Source organism: Brienomyrus brachyistius, chromosome 7 (assembly GCF_023856365.1).
Source record: "Brienomyrus brachyistius isolate T26 chromosome 7, BBRACH_0.4, whole genome shotgun sequence".
Taxonomy (NCBI): Eukaryota; Metazoa; Chordata; class Actinopteri; order Osteoglossiformes; family Mormyridae; genus Brienomyrus; species Brienomyrus brachyistius.
In genome coordinates this window covers 7,705,498-7,727,383 of record NC_064539.1, presented here as the reverse complement: position 1 = coordinate 7,727,383, position 21,886 = coordinate 7,705,498, and the positions used below count along the sequence as shown (strand labels likewise).

General features: G+C 49.1%; 1 protein-coding gene across 1 annotated transcript; it reads left to right on the top strand.

The window, feature by feature from the left end:
* The first annotated feature begins 160 nt into the window (after positions 1-160).
* Positions 161-20,358, top strand: npdc1a (neural proliferation, differentiation and control, 1a). The gene is made up of 9 exons (XM_049020481.1): positions 161-591; positions 11,754-11,900; positions 16,775-16,864; positions 17,043-17,204; positions 18,185-18,251; positions 18,543-18,627; positions 18,807-18,886; positions 19,129-19,228; positions 19,323-20,358. The coding sequence occupies exons 1-9, from the start codon at positions 492-494 to the stop codon at positions 19,392-19,394; spliced, it is 903 nt and encodes a 300-aa protein (XP_048876438.1). The 5' UTR covers positions 161-491; the 3' UTR covers positions 19,395-20,358.
* The last annotated feature ends 1,528 nt before the right edge of the window (positions 20,359-21,886 follow it).

Sequence of the window (21,886 nt, the reverse complement as noted above, 5' to 3'; positions counted from 1 at the left end):
TTGGACCTAATTATTTACCCGACAGCGCACCTGTCAGGCAGGTGCACTGCAGTAGCGTACGCAGGGATTGTATTTTTCATCTCTGAATCAACAGCAAGCCTCCCCGAGCCCGATAATGGATTAAGGGATCTGTCATCTACCTGTTCTTAAGGACCGCTACGTCATGACGGTGCATCCGCGCGTGTCCCATGCACCCGAGCGCTGCCGCCCCCCTCCACCCTGGCGCTTTCGCTCCAGCTGATCTCTCCTCCCCGCCTCCTCCCTTCCCTCGATTACAGCTCAGCCATCGTCAGCACGGCCTCATACTGCCAGCGCCGCCGTCCTCTACTCGGACGGCATCCCACCAGGGCTAGAACAAAAGGTGGTCTCCGTAATCCGTGCACCTGCCGCGTTTGTGCTCCTTCCCCGGTAAAGGGACCGGGGGGCTGGGGGGAATGAGAAGCCCCCACTCCCCGTGCCAGACCGTTTATCCATAAGGATCATCGTCCAGGATGCTTCTGCTTCCGAGATCCAGCGAAGGGCGAGCCGGGGCCTCGCTGCTGGCCGGGCTTCTCTGCGCGGTTCTTGCCGTATCCAGCGCCATAGCGCGAGGTGAGCAATGCCGTGTCTGCATTTATTTAATCTTATTTATAAGCCTACTTCTCTCGTTTGCATTTAACGCGTTAATGCGTTTATAGCGAAGGGAACGTTTACAAAATCATAACACTTGTTCTTTTGCACGAAGTATATTACTTCTTCCCACCGTCTAGGTTATAATTAATCGCTCAAAGTGTGAATACTTTGTTACTTTAACATGTTACATTATATAACACAATCACACAGACAACTGGCACCGTTAATATACAAAAGTGCAGGAGCTGTTTTCCGTGCGGGAGTAGCGTGTTTATGTAACAGCTGCTATGTGTGTTTACGGTGAAATTGCGCTTTTTCGGGCTTCTATGGGATTTACGGCATTTAACGTATGATTCAAAATATTACGGGAGAAATTTAGGTGCTGTTAATTTCTACCCTAAAATCGCAAACGGGAGACTTTTGTCCGCTGTTGGTGATGTAGGGTTGAACCTGCGCTGGTATAAAACATGGACGAGCCCGAAAACGCTGCATCTCGCATGTCTTAGACGGGACGGCTTATTTTCCAGGGTGACCTTCTTCATCTTTTAAAACATCATTTCTGGTGATCGATCCGCCACGGATTCATTTACTTAATTCGGCATGAGTGGTATAGGTTTTAATGTGCTTGTCTTACAGCAGCATGGCGAGGTTGCCGATAATCCCGATCTTGCCGAAAATATAAGTAAGTAGGTAGTATAATTTTTATGGGTCCTAAGGGGACGATGGCAGCATCTAGACTTCAATTGATGATGGTAATGAGTGCTTTTTTTCGCTCTCTTTTTGATTTTTATTTTATTTTATTTTTTTTATTTATTATTGGACGTCCACTGTTCCCACACTAGTGTGGTGTAGATCATCCAAACCTGTTGACTGTGAGTCTGTGAGGTCCCCGGCCAAGCAAAGAGCTCATACCGTGTTTCGGGAGCACCCAGCGCGGTTCTCCGTGTCCATGTCACCTGTCTGTGTCTTAGTCATGTGGCGGAAATGCAGGGTTTATCTGGAATTGCACTACAGACGTGCGGAGAGAGGGTCCCTAGGTGGGACGGGGCTGTTGTGGGGGATGGACAGTCTCCTGGAGATTAGCATTGGAGGGAGAGATTATCCCCTCTGATCCAACATCACACCGGCCCCGTGGGAGGTGCAGGGCTCACAGGACAATCTGTCGTGTTGCTGGTCAAGCACCTGCAAGCAACCACACACACACAAGTATTATTTAACATGTGAAAACAGTGACCAGATGTCTACAGACGCACAAAAACACATACAGGCAGCCTGTCCATACAGCTTAATATTTTCCAGACATCCAAACACAAACACTCAGGTTGTCGTGTCTGGAATCTCTTCTCGCACATGCTCCGTACACCTCCATGCTCTCAGGCTGGACGTCAAAACCGCCCTGCTTGTCAAGTTGGTTTGTGTATACACACACACACACACACACACACACACACACACACACACACCACTCCATTAAACAGTACCCAACTGACAGGTCCTTGGCCAGCTGAGAAAATGCTCACTGTTAATTATAACATTATTGCTAAATAAATTATGTAGCGGAGGGAATTCAAAATGAAACTCACTTTCCGCAAGCTGCAAGCCTTTGCCGCTCTTGCTCTGTGACGTCATTTGTCCATGAGAGGTGCAGATAATATAATTAGAATTCAGTATTGTAATATTTATCATAGGAAATGAGCACTATTATTATCTCCCCATTTTTCATCTCCTGGTCATACTGGGAACTGTGGAAAGGTTAAATACAGTTTGTTAAAGTCATTAATAATCAGCGTTTTCATGTGTTGTTCTGGTCGAGCTGTGATTTATGATGTATATTATATAATTTCTGGTAGCATAATTCCTTTCTTGTGAGTGACTTAAGCGCCATAAGGAAGCCAGTAAGTGGGAGCTGTTGTGGGTAATAGCGACCTAAGAGTTACCTTGGGGTAGAATGAGTTAGGGATGCATAAATTTTTCTGGTGCCCCTAGGCTGACAACAGCAAGGACACTCAGGTGCTGCCAGATTAACCAACCGTTCCATTTCCCCTGAGGTGGGGTGGGTTTTTGTTGGGCCCATAGGCCAGTGTTTTCCAATCTAATCTTGGGGGGGCCCACAGGCAGTCCACGGTCCCCGGTAGGGAGCTGGGAGGGAGCAAAAATGTGTACTGTCTGTGGGTCCCTGTGAACCGGATTGGGAAAGGCACGCATGAGCTGTCGCTTAGGACAGCCTGTGCATTAGTTTGCCCCTGAATGGGTTAATGAGGGCACTTTAGTTCTATCTGTAGTGGCCTTGGTAGGAACTTCACAAGGTCCTTGGGAGGATAACATGGCCTTCAAAACACCTAACGTAAAATCGGAGGGAGGGGGGCTATACAGTGCGGCTGTTAAACCTGCGTAGCCCCCTTCCCTCCGATTTTACGTTAGGCGTTTTGAAGGCCGTGTTAACCTCCCAAGGACCGATGGACACACGGACGGCGGTCCCACGCCAGCAGCACGTTCCTTCTCGCCACAGGAGGGTCAGACAGGTGGAGGTTTTGGGTGGGTGGTGGGGGGGGCAGAGTGTGTGCAGCACCTCCTCTTTCTCTCTCTCACCACATCCATCAGCTTTTCTCGCCAGCAGTGGCCCTTCTATGGCCGTGTCACAATAAATGAAGATAACAGCCTGCTTCCCTCCCTTCTTTGGTTTCCATTCTTACTTGTGAACTTCTGTGAAACGAACCACTTTATTTATGAATTTACAGCTTCGTCCTCTAACATTCAAACAACTTATACTCTGTTCTCTCTGAGCCTCATAAATCCTCAAGAACCCTTTTGCTAACTCTTGTAGAAATTCCATTACCACACCCAGAAGAGTCTCGAGGCCCTGCGTAACACTACGTTTAGCAGCTAAATCTTTTGCACTCGCTGCATAGCCTTACAGTGAATGTAAAGACGCCGTCATTCAGAATATGAGAGACTTTCAATCCAGTGTGGTGTTTGACCAGTGGGGACACACTGTCCCCAAACCTCTGAAGAGCTCTGTGTAAATAACACTTAAACCTTCCTGGTGGGATGCCCCTCTTCTGTCCCCATCTCGGAGGACTGTATACCCCATCAGGCATTTTAACGTTTAAGTCTCTCGTATAGTCAGAGGGAAATCTACCTTCAAATGGCCTTTATGTGCCTTTGTGTAATTTGCCAGCCTTTTGTTCTGCAGTTTGCTTTAATGTTACACAGTATTTACTTTTCTCAGTCCACCAGCAGTTCTCTGAGACCGGGGGTTTTCAGCCTTTCCTAAGCCATCAGTATGTTTCCCTCCGATCGGGGGGGGGGGGGGGGGGGGTCCTATAATAATGTTTTTGTGGATATGTGAACTGGTTGTTACCAGGGGGGTGAATCTTTGGCGCCAATGCAACTCAATTTGATTACGGTTATTAAGGGAATAATTCAATGCATCAGGAATCTTTAATGCCACAATTTCATTTGATTAATAGATTTTTCAGTTTGATTATTTTGATAACCTAAATTCAACCTAAATTTTTATTTTTTATTTTTTTACCTTTACTGAAAAAAATTCTGAAATTATACTATGGTAATTTGCCTACACACTATTAATAATACAAATAAAGTAGGATCTCGGAACATTAATTTTACTACATGAGCGTTTGGTTTCTGATGTTTTTGTGTATGACGTTTGTGTCTCCGGGTCACATCGCCTCCTGCCGTATGTGTCTCCGGGTCACATCGCCTCCTGCCTGTGGGGAATCAAGCCCCGTGCTTCACAGGAACCGGCTTTGTTTATCCTCCTGCTCTTGGATTTTTGACACAATTTTAATTCCTGCATGTCCATGTCTGCCGCTGTAAGATGTGTATGGGGGGGCTCTGTTGCCCCCGTCCCCTCATCATCTTTACCACCTCAGTGGAAACTTTCTGGAGGCTTTTGGGGGTGGGTGGGGCGGCTGTGACGTTGTTAGACAGAGGGCCTGTGGCTCTGTTTTATAAAGTCACATTCTGGAGCTACATGGACGAGAGAACCTCGAGGCCAACTATCTGAAAAGAGAACCTTATAAATGGGACCATATGGAAAAATGGGGGTGGGGGGGTCCTGTGTGCTTGTGTTTACATGGCCTCAGGAAAATGTACTTTGAAATACAGAAACAAGTGAAATGCGGGCGCGGTTGCTGATAGTAGTGAATGTGAAGCGTTTCCGTAGCAACTCTCCGTCTCGTTTAACCCGCCTGGTAGCGGCATGCGTGCGGCTGACGTCTGCATTTCAGAGAGGCGATGTGAAATGAGTGAATAACGTGGGAGAGAGCAGGATATCCAGCCATCATTGATAAATACTTATCAAGTACATAGTCACGGTACCCTGGTGCCTATTCCTGGATGCAGGGGGGCCATGGCAGGGGGCAGCCTCATGGTAATGCTGGTACAAAACAGGACACACACACTCACACATTCTGGGCAGTTTAGGCAAGGCAAGTCTCTTTGGACTGCCAGAGGGAAGACAAGTGTCCCAAAATATGGAGGGAAGACAAGTGTCCCAAAACCATGTTATTTAGCAGATGTTTTTATCCAAAGCTACATACGGTTAAGGAGGAAGGTTCAAACTAATAGAGCAGCTGGGGATTGTGGTCGTTGCTCAAGGACCCAATGGTGAAATCACTCTACCAACCCTGGTACTTGAACTGGCAACCTTCTAGACACAGAGTCCTGACCCACCGAGCCACGCACCACAATCCTCCGGAGGTTCAAGTGTTATTGAGCCAGTGGGATATAGAGAGTGAAACGAAAACCCAAGGGGAACCCGAGTTCTGCTGGTTCCCAGCTGGGCGCCTTCTGGTCCAAACTGCTGATCCGAAGGTTTCCGAGGAGCCTTTCTGGCAGAGATTCCGGAGAGGTGACCTGTCCCGCTGTGTGAACAGCTCCGGCGCCACTTCAGATAAAGGTATTCGCTGCGCACTTAAAATAAACACAGCGACCTGGTAGCCAAGGGGATTGTGGGAAAGGAGCATGTGCGGAATATCGGTTATGGTTTTCTGGGAGAGAATAGAGAATAGTGCATTCTCAGCTCCCACTGAGATTGCAGACTGTGTGTTTTGAACTGGCCGTGTGACAATTGGAAGAGTTTCTCTGGGCGAATCGGTCAGATGAGCGGAGTAAATACGGAGGTGGGAGGCAAGGAGAGTATGCAGCTGAGGTGACACATGCCGGGTGCTAGCGCTGTGCCCGGGCTCGCCCCCGCTCTCCGGTACGGCGTCTCTCTCTGCGTTGGCAGCTGTTTCGCAGTTCTATGGGAACGTAGCCGAAATACCATCCAGGATTGTTTAAATGCGGGATATGAATGTGACTCGGGCAGGCTGAGAATGCAAGGGAACTCACTGCTCTGAAATAAACACACCAGGGGGGTAACTTGGCCTATTTTCATGCAGTGAAAGTACCTCCCCACATCAAGGTTAATGTGTAACTGCTGTCAGGGATGGGACCCAGTTCGGCGTCCGTGGACACGTTTTACCAAACAGGTGGGATGTAATCTCGGAAAATGATGCCGTTCTTCAGTGAAACAACAGTACAGCAGTGGAGCCCATTCTGGGATTCAAACCTGCAGCCTGTGGTCTCACTCATAAGCCTGTTGATCTCTATGAAACTCGATAACGTCCATCGCCGAGTCGAGGTCTGGGTTCAGAACCATCTGCTAGTGTGGAGAAACGCTGAAGAGTGTTGAATACCAGCGGGGCTGCTCTGGAGTTTCCAGTCCGTCACGGCAGGCAGGAAGGCAGCACAATGGGCTTGGGTTCCCTTGGTGTCGTAAGCATTTCCTCCTCCGTTCTATGCGATCGAAGGTTTGCTGTGACAGGGCAGCATTTTACGGCTTATCTTTCCTAATTTGCTTTGGTTTTCCCTTAATGTCTTGTGACCTGCGTTCTGAAAGTGTCTTATTAAATGGATACTTATTGCGACACAAATCTTTATCTCCTCCCACATGATAAGGAACCTCCGTCTTCACCACCGCCCTGCCCAGTTCTTTTATTCCCCAAGGCCTTAGAGGCACGGGAAAGGGAGGGGGGAATGTTACTGTGTACATAAGGTCCATCAGGCTGTCCCTGACACGAAATCTCTCGTCCTTCAGACTGCGGTTCTAAATTTAATATACACATGACATTATCACCGGTGAGCAGGGAGAAGCCGCTTCGCCCACCTGAAATGCAGGCATTTCGGCTGCAAGTGTTTCTGCCGCGTGCTGAGATGGGCAAGTTGTCTCCTCTTTCGAATTCGCAGCCCCGGGCTTGTGTGCTTCCTTTGTGAGCCGGTATGACACCTGATTAATAGAGGTCACGATTAAGAGACGAGCAGTGCTCGTTAGGGAGAGCGGAATGAAGCTTTTACGTGATAAATTGCCTCGTTATTTATAAATAGGCAGACTGCTGGATTTTAGTTGCTGGGACGTCTAACCTTAGCATCTGCAGAGCGAGACGACTCTCCGGGCCTGTGGTTATTCTGCGGATCCGCGGCTTGAGCCGGTGTGTGTCAGGCTTACTGGGATCCAGCCGGTTAACTTGGTAACACCACAGCGTAGGGGTGTAGACCGGTCACGGCTGTGTACAGACTACACAACTGGCAGTGTTTTCATCGAAGGAAGGGGAGGGAGGGGAGAGTAAGTGACGCCCGGACTTCAGACTGGCGTCGCGAGTAACGTTGGCTCTTAGCAAACAGCTCCTTTCTTACAGGGTGACTTTGGGTTAATGAGCAACCAAAAAAAAAATGGGAAAAGGACCAGACTAAATAATAATGGTTTATGATAAGCACATGGGCGTTTGATCTCAGTCTGCCGAGACGCACTGGGGTGCTCGTGCCCGCATGCCCTGCTCGTGTGGAGCGGTTGGTGCCCATGCTGGGTGCTCGTGCCCGCATTGCCTGGTTACATAGGCTGGCTGGTGCCTGTGTGCCCTGCTCGCGTGGGGTGGTCGTGCCCACATGCCCTGCTCGTGTATTGGGGTCGGTGCCCACATTGCCTGGTTACATAGGCTGGTTGGTGGCAGTGTGCCCTGCTCGCGTAGGGTGGTCGTGCCCGCATGCCCTGCCCTGATGCTTATCTGTCTTTTGCCTCAGAGATTAATTTAGAATTGATGTTTTTTTTCCTGTAACCCAAAGCAGATAAATGATTGAAAGTGAAGGGCAGAGGGAGGTGATTGTTATTCTGATTAAAAAGGAAAGCAGGACCAGCTGGAGGGGGAGGGGAAGATGACGCAAGATGCCAAAGAGAATAAAGAGCAAATTTACGGCTGGGGGCTGTGGAGAGTGAGGGAGTGATGAACGACAGATAGAAACGTGAAAAACAGAGAATGAAGGAAGTACAGGCATGACATAGAGAATCTGCCTCAGTAAGCAGGCAGGAATAAGGTCGAAAGGATCTGGGGACGATGAGTGCAGGGGTAGCGGGGGGGGGGGGGTAGCTCTCTCTCTCTCTTGTCCATTGAGAACGGTTGCTAAGCAATGGTTAAAAAGTGAGAAAATTAGCAGTTTAGATGGAGATGGTCTGAGAGTTATTACTTGCGTAAGAGTTATTGAGTAATAGTTCGGGAACTGTGTATAGAGAGATTTAATCCACCCCCCCCCCCCCCACCCCCCCATCTGACAGAATGCTGTCACCCTTTAAAGTGTCGTTTTCCACACGCAGTCATTTCACACGCGCCCTCTTGCAGTGGGCCGCTCCCCGGCCCCCACACGCTGTGGCACCCCTGCTACTGTGTCAGGGAGAGTGTCATATGTGCTTCACGGTTTATTAATTAACGCAAGTATTGAGGCAGCAGGTAATCGGGTGTGTTTATATGATGGGGCCGGAGGGCCTATGTCCCGTCCTGGGGTGTGGTTACCATAACCTTCGATATGTCCCTCTTCTGATTGGCAGTTGGGGCTAATTACAGTGTTTAGGTTACCTGTGAGTACAGTCACTATGTCGCAATCATTTTCACCAGATCTTCATCAGCTTCCACCTTGCCAGTCACAAACTAGATGGTCAGGTGACTCTACCCGTGTTCTCATGGGAAGAACCCAGTCCGTCTGATCTGTAGTTTTGTGTCTGTGTTTTCTGTTTGGTCTGTGTCACAGCTGTCCAATGCAGGATCTGTTAGCTTGGACGACAGCCAGTTTAATCCTCCAGTAGTGGCCTAAAAAAATCCATTGAGATGCATGAACACTTTGAATAGAAGCTTCAGTTAACCAGATAAATGCTTTACTTACTCTGGAAAAGGGTGTGTGTGTCAGAAATACGGCTAACAGTAAGACTATAGCGGACCGCATTGAGTATGTGACTGTACACTTTAGAAAACACGATTGCGTGCCTTGCCGTAATTAATAAATGGATATTGCTGCATGCTTGTCCGCAATCCTACTCCCCACCTCGGGGGGGGGGGGGGGGGGTCATCAATCGTCACTGCACCATGTGGGTTTGCAGGTATGCGTGTTCCTCTCCGAATCTGGCCTAAGATCTAGCTGACACTTTGTGATCGGGCTAAAAACGTCAAATCTGATGTCTATCTCCTGTTTGCTGTATAATGCATTATGTATATGAATATAATACCTTGTATACCTTAATTATTATATGCATGGACACTATATGTATATAACTAATATGGAGTATAATGGTTTTTATTGCTCACTATTTTAAATAACGCTTGTCTATGTAGTATATACAATATTTACGTAAGAGCGTTTTTTCCCGATTCTCAGCCAGTTGTGACCTGTTCCTGCCCTTCCCAGTGACCACCGCTGTTTGTCTTCTGTATCTGTATCTGCCCAGCATTTCCCCATGTGACTCTCCCAGGATCCTGTTTTAAAGACGTGCGTCAGCGGGATGATGCTTATTAGGAAGGCAAACAGCTGCTGGGAAGGAAACCTGCTGGTTCGTCCGCCATTATAAATGCTAAGCTCCACCTTCGCCCAGTACAAACTGGAACAGAAATGTGTTGCGTGGACAGAGTTTAATGTCTGAGGTGTGTGCAGTGTTCACCATTTAAGTCTCAGGAGCTGCCGTTTAATTCACTGGAATTTTTTTGGGTCAGAATTGCTGTTTAAGAGTGATTGTGCAGTTTTGGGTTGACCTGTTTGCTAGCGTTCTTACTGTGAAAAACACTCAGGTGGGGGGGGGGGTTATATGGGTAAACTTGGTTTTCAGTGTACTGGGAATGATGGGGTATTGTGCTGAGGAACCAAAGGACTGGATGCTGTGAGTCATTCCAGGCCTGTCGGCTTGGCGATCAAACATCTGTATTTTTTTAACTAGTTCACATCAGTTACTTAGTAAGACGGAACTGGCCAGCCTTTTCAGAAGCTTAATTACTTCCCCAGTACCAGTGTGTGAAATAGGGTAAGAAGCCAGTGGACACCCAGAACCTCTCACTGGAGGTTTGAGGGGGGAGTGTGACCCACTGACCAGCGTGTTCCTCTGCTGGTGCTACTGCTGCTGCTGTTCTTACTTTAGGGAAATTTAAGTCCTTGGCGGACCAGTAGGGGGCAGTGTACTTTTGAGGTTCTCTTCAAATGCACATTAGTTCCCCCAGAACTGAGTAACTTGGAATTTCCATCAATAGCCGCCAAAGGTCACAAGCATCAGTAAAGTAGCTGGATAAGGCAGTTACTGATCCCCCCTTGCCCCCTGGTAATCTTTCAGTCAGTGAACTGTGTGGGGGTTTTACTTGCCAGGCAACCGGCCTCCACCGCCTCCGGACCGAGCACGTCAGCTGTGCGCTTCCCACGGCGACTATGGAAATCGGCATCCCGCTGCTCCGCCCTGAAAGCCATAAAACCGTGACCGAGTGGCCTTTTCCATCAGCGTGTTTCCAGGAGCGTGCGTGTCACCGCGTCTGATCCCGCGTGTGCGTATGCCGTGACGCATGCCGGTGATGCCAGAAGCCATTATGGGTAATTGGGCCCTTGGTCTCGTTAAGGAGAGTAGCTGGAATCTGTATGTTATCGTTTAACTCTGCTAATTGGGCCCGTTCCGAGCCTTGGCTGGTTCCAGCCGAACGGATCCGGTTTGTGTCAGTCATGTCTTCATGACAGGGACTGAACGGTGACAATGAAGAGCATTTTTAGGATGGTAGATGACATGTACATACCAAAACTAACCAATGAGCTATATGTTCAGTTACCGAGAACAACGTTTGTACAGTTGGAAAAATAACTAAAAGGAGTTTGAAGACTCTACAAACTGATAACTGTAGGTTTGGGTGTAAATCAATGATTAATCTGGAAAGAAAGGTGGGCAGCCAGAGATGCGGCAGCCAGGGAACTGGTTGTGAGATCAAGACCCAAGAGGTTCCTTACTTTCATTCCCTTGAACGAGGTTTTCCAATTCTGAATGGCTTCAATTGGCAACACATACACACCGCGGACACCGTGAGTGTCGTCGTCACTGAGTCAGGTCATTTCTGTGAATGACGGCTGGCTGGTCCACCTCGTCATCACACCCGTGTTCCTGTCAGTAGGAGGTGCTGTTTTGGCTGAGGCCCGCAGATTATGCAGGCGATCGCGGAACGTTCTAGAATGACATGGTTTTTGTTTACTTTCCAGGGGAAGAATCGGGTCCCAGTTAGACCGAGAAATGAGCATCATTTTTCATTTCTTCTATTTTTGGTCTCAGTCCTGCTGATGTAGGAGAAATGAATAGGAACGGCTGAAATTCTCAATACGCATTCATGGCCTTAATTTTACCGAATGAAAAGACGCATAGTGTATATAATTATTTACATTAATTACTGGTTCTTTGTAGGCAGATTTTTATTGGTGGGAGGTGTGTGTCTCACTGACTTAGGCCTCTGTGCCTGTGATCAGATACTCACCACTTCGAATCTCCTTATCTTTGGGTCCTTGAGCAAGGTTGTCAACCCCCTGAAATTCTCCGGGTTGCCAGATAAGTGGCCAACCTCAAAGGTGAGCTGGATGGAACGTGTGAAATGCAGCATCTCAAGGTTCCTGTACTTGTAGATGGCAAATAAAACACTGTTTAATTTCATTATAGTGGTTATGAGCAGGTATTTTAAGAACTGACGATTCTACAGAGTAAAAACAGTGCCATGGCAGTGCAGAGTGTATATCCGTAGCTCTGCTTGGGTGTGACCTCAGGCCAAGACTCACATCTGTGTCCTGTCCATCTGTCCTGACAGGGAAGCGATGCCCCGAGCCGCTGGACTGCGCCATCCAGAAACGCCAATTCTGCCCGCTAGGCGGGTCCCACTGCGGCCCCTGCCTCACCCCATTGGTGGAGAACAGTAAAGGCATCTGCATCAACTGGAAAAATCACGCCCGCTCTGGTAAGCCTCCACAGTCTGGCATGCGACAGGCTGCGTGGCCATTTCGAACGTCCCGTGGGCTTTGGGTGACATTGCGATGGCTAAATACTGTGTAGTTTACAAAAACTCAGTCATTTCTCATAAGATGCGCAAATCTCGGCTGACAGGAGAGGCCTGCAGGTGCCTCATTGACGTCAATATGCCCTCTAGTGGCTGGAAGCTGCTAGGTTTTCATCTACTGCTCACATCCTGTTTAGACTTGTGGTCAGTGGCTCGGGCAGCAGCCAACAGAGGAGCTGCATTAACTGTGGTCCAATTTAATTAGACGATGGACCATCTTAGACTCAGCCAGAAGTTCTCCTTAGGAGCATTAGTCAGGGAGAAGTTATCATGTGGTCTGTGTGGGAATTTTATCGTGCGGCTTACAGATCAGTAGATTGAGTGAGTAAAGTATGAGCAGAGCTTTCATGCCTGCTGCAGTGTGGGTTCTATTGATGACTTGGGGGTTTATACACACACTGCAGTGTGGGTTATGCTCAAGACTCGGTGGTTTATACACACACTGCAGTGTGGGTTATGCTGAAGACTCGGTGGTTTATACACACACTGCAGTGTGGGTTATGCTGAAGACTCGGTGGTTTATACACACACTGCAGTGTGGGGTATGCTGAAGACTCGGTGGTTTATACACACACTGCAGTGTGGGTTATGCTGAAGACTCGGTGGTTTATACACACACTGCAGTGTGGGTTATGCTGAAGACTCGGTGGTTTATACACACACTGCAGTGTGGGTTATGCTGAAGACTCGGTGGTTTATACACACACTGCAGTGTGGGTTATGCTGAAGACTCGGTGGTTTATACACACACTGCAGTGTGGGTTATGCTGAAGACTCGGTGGTTTATACACACACTGCAGTGTGGGTTATGCTGAAGACTCGGTGGTTTATACACACACTGCAGTGTGGGTTATGCTGAAGACTCGGTGGTTTATACACACACTGCAGTGTGGGTTATGCTGAAGACTCGGTGGTTTATACACACACTGCAGTGTGGGTTATGCTGAAGACTCGGTGGTTTATACACACACTGCAGTGTGGGTTATGCTGAAGACTCGGTGGTTTATACACACACTGCAGTGTGGGTTACCTTGATGATTCAGGGTATGTTTATACACACTGCAGTGAAGTTACAGTGATTCAAGAGAGATGGTGGAAGCTCTCCTGACTGCAGGAATATTGGAAACTTTATTGTATATTGTTGACAATACAGTTATTACTCGTATAAAGTCACGATTGTTTTTGACCCTGTACAGAGGCACTGGCAGGGTTAAAGGAAATAGAACAGGCAGTTTTCTGGGGTGTGGCTGCTTCTCTCTGAAGTACATTTGTCATTTCAATTTGGTCATGTGATATTAATTATTACTGTCATTATCAGTCATGCAGCTGGGAAGGCGGCGTATCGTGTGTGATTGTGGTGTGTGTTTAGCTCCTGCCAGTTACAGGTCCTAACCTGCAGTCCCCTCTGTTCAGCCAGAGGTCAGTGACCAGCGGCTACAGTGCCTCCATCTGGACTATGCTTTAGTTTCTCTTGATCCCTCTGTCTATCCCCATATTAATAATTCAGCACTAGATCCTTTCACTGAAAGGAGCTGGCAGGGCAGGGTTTGTCTGCACTGTGAGCTTCGTCAGGGAGGGAGGCGTTCGACCCCCCCCCCCCCCCCACTGCCACTTGGTAGTCTGACGGCAAAGGGAGGTTCACACAGCTACTCTTCCTTATACTGCATCAGTCGATCCTGGGGTCTATGAGTGGTTCTGGGAAAGTACTGCAAATGCAGTAGGAACGTTCTGCAAATGCACTGTGGATGCATTGGGAACGCACTGTGGATGCATTGGGAACGCACTGTGGATGCATTAGGAACGCACTGTGTATTTCCTGTGGTCTGTCAGGTCACAGGCATGGCTTTGGTCCTTAGCCGCGTCGTTGGGCGAATGGGGGGGGGGGGGGGGGGGGGCGCTGTGGCGCCCTGTGCTGAGCCTCGCTCCGCTCCCACCCACGCCTGACTTGGCATGTACCGTTCTTCTGCTGCCTCTTCTCCCTGCCTCGTCCTCTTGGCGTGAGGCTCGGTGTGGCGTGGGAGGGCCGCTGTTTGCCATCTGGGAGGTTCCCTGCCTGGTGGCGTGCAGTTCAGTACAGGAGACATTGCTTGTGGGTGGCGAAACAGGTTCCAGTGTGCATGACAGTTTTTTTTTTTTTTTTTTTTTTGTTATTCGTATGCTGTATTGCACTGCTGGTTGTCGACCCCCCCCCCCCCAATGGATCTGTCCGTACTCCTGCAGCTGTGGCACAAGAATTTTACCATGTTCCTCGGATTCCCGTGACAATAAAACCTGAAACTTCAAACATCTCTAATGCTGCTGGCATCGACCTGGGCAAAAGCTGGCCCCGCACCACCAATAAAATAATCATTTTGGGGGGAGGGGAAACATCAAGTTTTATGTTCAAGTTCCGTCACAAATACCGCTGGTACTTCGATACCAGCATACAAAATGTGAGCAATTCCTAACAAGGACAAGTTTAGCTTTTATATGGCACACAATCATCTAAAACGACCCCTAACGAAGGTCCGATTTGGCCCTTGACAGAAAATTTTGTGTCAGGATGTGCCCCTTTGTGACACTCTTCATATTGTCCACAAGAGGGCAGCAGTGACCCCTCAAATGTCACCCTCCCAAGATCACACTGTTGGCACCGTATACTGGGGTTGTCTGTCAATTCGCTAATTGTACCTGTTGTAAAGGCTGTATTATGAAGCAGTTTATGGAAGAACGGGTGCTTTTTTATTTTCATAGTCATCTCTCAGGTTGATGGCGCCTACCCCCCACCCACCCCCACCAGAAGGAACTGAAATCTGTGATCATGCACAGCCCGGTCCGGTCCGGCCAGCTCAGCATGCTGCCACCACCCCATTCACCGGTCGTCGCTAAGAGACCCTCATCGCACTCAGCAGAGATTCCTGGCATTTCCGTGATTAAAGTAAAGCCTCGCTCTCGGCTTTCCATGAATTAGTCGGGAAGCGTTCGGCTGTTTGTCCACGCTGAAGCTTGGTGGGGTGGAGATGGCCCTGCAGAGCGATTTTGGGGGGGTGGCTGTAAACCACCACCACCACCCCCCCCAGTGGCTGCCGGAGCAACCCGTCCCGCAAGAGCACAGATGTTGGCCCACTGCTGTTTGTTTGTAGCTGAGCAGGAGGGTATTCTGTCTGTCTGCACCCCCACCCCATCACCCAGGGCACTTTGACAGATGATGACAGAGCTGATAGTAAGGTTTGGTATCGTCCAGATGGCAGGGGAAAGCCCCCCCAGCTATTTAACAAATGTTTATGTGCATTGAGGCATTCTCTCTGTCACACACACACACACACACACACACACACACACACACACACATGTGTACTGATATCATTGTAGGGGCTCTCTATTAATTTCTATGGGGAAATCTCTGATCCCAACATGACGACCTTAACCCCCACCCAGCCCTAACCTTAACCGTAAGTAAACAAACAAAATATGACACTTGACATTTTTAGTTTTTTTGTTTGTCACAGATTAAAAAAAAAACTAAGTTTCCCTGGAAAAATTGGTCCCCAAACGCGCACACGGATCACATGCGCTAACACACACACACACACACACACACACACACACACACACACACACACACACACACACACGCTGTCTTGGTTACTCGTTTATGTTCGCAGGTTCTTTCCTTCTGACAGACCCACACACCCAGCCTCCCCCCTCAGTTCTGTGTGTGCCCCCCCCATTACCGGTCAGTGTGCTGTTCCTCCATGAGGGGGGCAGCCCTTACTTAAGCGTTAGCACAGCTCAGCGTTCCCCCCCCCCCCCCAATCACGCACAGATGATGCAGCTGCCCACTCCACATGCCTGCCGGGGACACTGTAAATGATTCATTGGGGGGGGGTTGTGTGGCAGAACGACAAAACAAAGCAAGCAGGGGAGAGCACCGTCGGCTGGTGTGAAGGGCTTGAACGCAGGCAGATGGCCAGCCTGAGTGTGCGTGTCGGTGTGTCTGTGCTCCGACGGCCTGGCGTCCCGCCGAGGGGGTCCCTCAGCCGTGAGCTCTGTGCTGCCTGGAATAGCCCCCCCCCCCAAGCCCTTGCTGGACGGGCACTTTGATGGATGGATGAATGGATGTTTGCAGTTTAACTGAAGTGCCTCGTCCACAGTGATCTATGGCAGTTAATACTCAGCTGTTTGTATAGTTGGGATGTTAAAGGTCCAACATCCTGGACCATTTCGAGCTTCTAGTTCCTTAAACACCAGGCTGCCTGAGGTCCGAGATGCTGGTGCATGTTTCTGATTGGACGGTGTGTTTCCCCTGTGTTACCACCTACCCCCCCCCCCCCCCCCGCCCCATGAAACCCTGACCTCTGTTTGAGTTGCTGTAGTACCTTGATGTCCTGCCTCTTTCTAGAGACTTTTAAGAGGAACATTCCTGCCATGGTGAGTGTCTCTCAGGTGCTATTGGGGGGGGGGGGGGAGCAGAGTAGGGGGCAGGGAGGTGGTGGCTATAGTTGGACCCCCTGAGGAGGCCACACACAGACTATAGGCCCAGTCGCCATGGTGAGGCTGCTACCAGGGCCTGGAATCCAGCAAGGCCTGTCTGATCCTGTGGTAGTATAGACACCCCCCTGGTCCCAAGAGGATCGACGTTTTCTCTCAGCAGCTCGTCAGCAAACGTAGGGCGAACGTACCACGTCACACTGGGGTGAACATGGGCCCCGACGGACCATGGAAGGACCAGCACACAGACTGAGACGTGACGGTGAGCGTATGTGCGTAACTCTCCCCCTCCCTCTCTGTCTCAGACATTCGCCTGGCTGCCGAGCCCGAGCTGGATGACGAGATCGATGCCCTGTCCTCCATTCTTTCCAAGGAGCAGCAGTTGGACAAACTGGGTCGGTCTCCCTCCTCGTCCACCTCAGTCCTCCGTTACCAACATGCCTCAGGCTTCCATTAGTTTAATTACTCTTTTGGGCAATGGTTATTGATTACATTCTTTGGCTGGTACTCTCCTTATATTTATCTTTAACATTATTTGTTTTAACACTGCCCCACCCCACCCTTCTCTTACAGATACCGAAGTGAATTCAAGCAAGTCTCCATTACATGCGAAAACTACCACCCCGAATTCAAGCATGAGGCCCAGTACCCACTCCGCCCCGGCCCCCCACCCTCTGACGAGGGCCGGCGTTCCCCTGGTTGCTCCTTACCCCTCACGGGACACACTGCTTATCAGTAAGCGTCTGAGAGCATGTGAGAGAGGACATGTATGGGTGTAGAAATCTGAAAAATGGAATATTCCCACAATGCACCTGTTCTTAACATAAAGGTCACCCCCATTGCCTTTCCTTTGCTGGCCACTGAGTACACACCAGTGGTGTACACACTCTCCCTTAACTATGTTTGAAAACATTTAACTGAAATCTAACTACACAGCACTGGAGCGGTAATGAGGGCCTGGCTGCCCTTCCTGTGGTCCTCATGTCGTCCGTGCTGGTGCCCCTGAATTACTCTACGTCTTTGCATTTTTGCATTGGCTGCATTTTTTTGTTGGTGACCTGAGTGCTCGACCAATAAAATGCTCCGCATTCGTCTTGTGGTGTGTGAAAATGTGCAAGGAGAGTCGAACTCGACTATGCGGAATAATGTCCGGGAAAAGCACTCTTTCCCGGCTGGTCACCATGGAAACTCGTATTTCATGTGACAAAGCCCCAGGCGTGGTGGGCGGAGTGCTTGCCCAGGCGGCACAGCAGCCTCGAGGACGGCAAACCGCCAACGAGGAAACTTCGCCTGGTTCCTCTCCCTTCCCCCACAAAAGGAAGTCCGCATACATGCTGCACTGTTAAACGGCAAGGTGTGGCCTTATCAAGTACCCCAACGGCAGGAAGTGGTGTGCCAGCGATCTGCCCGCTGGGCACCTCACCGCGGCGCCCCACTGCCCGCTGGGTACCTCACCGCGCTGCGGCAAACTCTCTTCCCTTCACCTGTCCTCTTCCGCTTCTCCCTTTTGTTTTACTTTATTTTTCTCCATTTCTTCTGTTTTTCGGCCCCAGTTGACTGTGGTTCTTTGGAATGGGCAGCTGAATCTCCCACAAACCCTCAAACTCCAGCTGCTCTGTGGGGTGAAACGGTCCACGCCCAGTACTTCCACTTTCAGGTGGTTGAACTTTGTGAGCATTTCTCCACCCTAACGGCGTCTTTCCTGTGTCCCACAGTCATGATCTCCGTCTGCATCATCTTTGGAACCGTGGCCTTGATCCTCGCGGCCGTCTGTTTGGTCCGGTAAGTGAACGTGGGCCTCGTCTCAACAACCCTCTGGTCCAGTTATGGATGACCAAGGAAAGATGAGAGTCCCTGCTGAATCAAAAGCATTAAAGCGAACTGCTTCACTGCCAGTTTCACAGCATTATGACATCATTCCCGAACTGACCCCCGCGCAGTTTGCAGTTAAGTTTTTGATGCTAAAACCTTGCAAAGGACAGTCAGGCCAGGGAAACCTGCGGATCGCCTGTCTTGGATTTGTGCAACGATGTTCGCTATGGGGGAAGCTGACTGTGGTGTCGCCCCCTTCAGTCTACAGAGGGGCATGCGACTGGCCCAGAAAGTGGACTACCCAGCATACGGCATGATGGGGCCCAACCACTCCGATGGAACCTTGGTGAGTTCACCAGACTCTGTTTTTCTCATTTTTACCACTGGATGTTTTTGCATCATAGTTTCAGTCTAACGGAATTTCCCCTACAGGGGTTTCACCTGTTACCTTTGGCTCTGTTTTTAAGTGTATTTTTAAATATACCTGGCGTTGAAACTCTTCTGCTTTTCTCCGTCTCCCCGCAGCCTGGGGATAAGAACCTGGCTCAGAGCGCCCAGATGTACCACTATCAGCATCAGAAGCAGCAGATGCTGTCGATGGACAAGTGAGCATCCCGTTCCCCGGTGGCACTTTTCCGAGGAGCCTTCCTAGGACCACATGGGCCCCGTTTATATTTCCGCATTGACGCTTTTATCCAAAGCGGCTTACAGTAGAGGGAAAGTTTACATTTTATGTGCGCTCCCAGGGATTCGAACCCACAACCTTTGCTGTTCCTCTGCCTGTCTCCATGCCCCACCCCCACCTGAAGAGTTTCTCTAATGGATCCAATTCTCCCCACGCTCGTAGGCATAAAGATGAGACCAAGATCCCAGACTCGGGGGCCACGTCTGATGAGGAAAATGAAGACGGTGATTTCACAGTGTACGAGTGTCCCGGATTAGCTCCCGTGAGTGAGAACCACCATCTAAGGGGTCTATTATTGCAGAAGTTCCTCCTGTTCTTGAATTATACTACAAATGCTATCTTCCTGTTCTTTCTAGACTGGGGAGATGGAGGTGAAGAATCCTCTGTTTGACGACTGCAGTATGAATCCCCAGCGGAGACACAAGTAAACCTGTAAACCACACATACACACACACACACACACTTTCCTACTCCTGTGATGCCTACCAAATACCCCGTCATGCCAGCCTATGAAAATGAACAGACGAATGCCAACAAAAGATGCGTAAACGAGGAGGAGCAAGCAGAAGACATGAAGGAGACAGTCATGCTGCCCTCTGTGGCCAGTCTGTGGAACTGCCGCACAAATCAAGCAGCTGATTGGACAATCTTTTCTCTGACCCTGGTCATTGAGAGGCATCTGATGTGTCATCAACACAGTCCTTAGTTGCGTGTTTTATTTCTGTCCATCTGCTGATTAATTTCCGGTTTTGTACATGATATTACCTCTCTTAGGCTTCATTAGAATCCTGATTTGTTACTTTTCTTGTATTTAAACAGCTAGTTAGCTGATGTTGGTTTCCATCTCTCCTTGCTCTTAGCCTGTAAAAGCTGCATTATCTTAATATGTATATCAGCCGCACCGTCGCCGCCCCGCCCAGCAGAAACCTGCTCCGTGTCCCCCACCCTCACACGTTAATTGCTAAATGTGGGTTTCATGTATTACCACCCCCCCCCCCCCATGAGAGACCATACCACCATACCAGAAACTGGTCAATCAGGGGAAACCTGGCTGTGGAATGTTCGACCTCCCTCCGCCCTCCCCCCCCCCCCTCAGTGAAATGCAGATATGACCAGCACTCAAAGGTGACCCCCCCCCGCCTTTTGTTTCTTCCTTTTATTTATGCTCCTGACCTGGTATAGGTTCTATTTAAAAGGTTTTTTTCTGACAATAAGGACATTGGCCTTTAAATCGTCATAGCTGATCCGTATCTTTATTAATCTGTAAAACTCAGATATTTAAGCTGCTTACCTGGACCTGATCTATAGAGATCAGGGACACACTTTTCCCCCAACATGCTGAAAGTACAATGGGAAAATACACTAAAGTAAATAAATATGTTTTGCTGCAAATTAGACTTAGAGATTTGATTAATGGGTTTAGATTCTCTCGGAGTCTCACAGGGTGACACGCCATGACGAACGCCTCTATCTTTTTTGTTTTTGATCTCTAAGGCAGATTTAGCACAAGCTTCTGCCTTTGTGCTGCACCCTAAAAGCTGACAGATAATCCCCCCCCCATACATTAGTAATATGAACAGGTGAGCATCAGTCTGGCTGTTCTTGAATTTTAAGGCACGATGTAATTTAATAAAGTATATGTTCTGATTTAAATAACAATGTAAATATGTACGGGGCTCCTTGTGAGTAGTGCACAGCCGTTGGTTGATGTGATCCTGTAATTGATACTTAGGTCGCCAACTTGTCGGCTGTATTTGATAGGACATCGGCCTTGACGTACAGGTAGCGTAGCGAATGGGAGTTTGACCTGCGCTATAAAGGTGGGCGGTGCTAGGCTGGGTTTCTGTGCTGGTGATGTACGTACCATGAACTGACTACATCGGCACAGTCAGGTCAGGTCGGAAGCTTTTCACCTGCAAACATTAATGGTCCCCTCCCAATCCTGGGGGGTGACAGGTGTGACTCAAGCTCAGTTCCCCCCCCCATACCAGAGGATTAGATGCCTCACACTATCATCTACACACCGTTTCCGAGGACATCTATGAAAAGTCCCAGTGGTTTATTTCCTGGTGTGAATTCTGGAGACCTGTAAGGTCTTTGCTGTTTCAGACACTCTGGTCCTCCATCATGGACTCTGAACTCTTTATGTTGTTAATAGCAGAGACCTGGAATGCTATACTTTCTGTGTGAATTGCGATGCTGTTCAATTTTCATGCTTAACAAATCAATAGTGACACGGGCCGGGTTGTTTGTGTTTATCACTGCTACGTTTTTCCCTAGATTTATTGCTTTTAAAAGGTTCCTTTGTAGAAATCTGTACTCTGGAAATTGCACATCAAAAATGATCCAACATGTCAATGGAGCCAAATGGAACTTTAGAAAATGTCTGTCTGTATGTAATCTCTATTTCCTGGGGGTGGATTGATAACCACGCTGGTCATCTTAAAATATATACATCAAATTCCTTTTTAAAAAATCCTTTTTTTTCTGCCTCCCCCAGCCCAAAATCATTTATTTTTATTTAATTCTGGTATAAAAAAGGACCTCCCACTGGTTCCCCCCCCCCCCCCCCCCCAGACCTACTATGGGCCATTTAACAGTTTTGTATGGCTGCATAAGGTGAGTTAGCGGTGGAGGGGTGGGGGTGGGGTGATGTGTGTGGGGTGGGGGGGGGGGGGCGTCACAATGGAGACCAAGCTGGGCCGTTAAAGCCTTTGTCCTGTTGGATGGTGGGAGGAAGGTGGCCGTCAGCCTATTGATTAAAACAGGCAGCTGCCGTTGGGGTTGAGCTCACCATCAGAACCTCAGCAGCTCTCTTCGGGCTGGGCTGGGGGGGGGGGCATGTGTGCCTCAGCATACGGACTGGGAGGAGCAACAGCTTTACAGCGGGCCTCAAACTTGCCCAGGACCATTGGTGCGT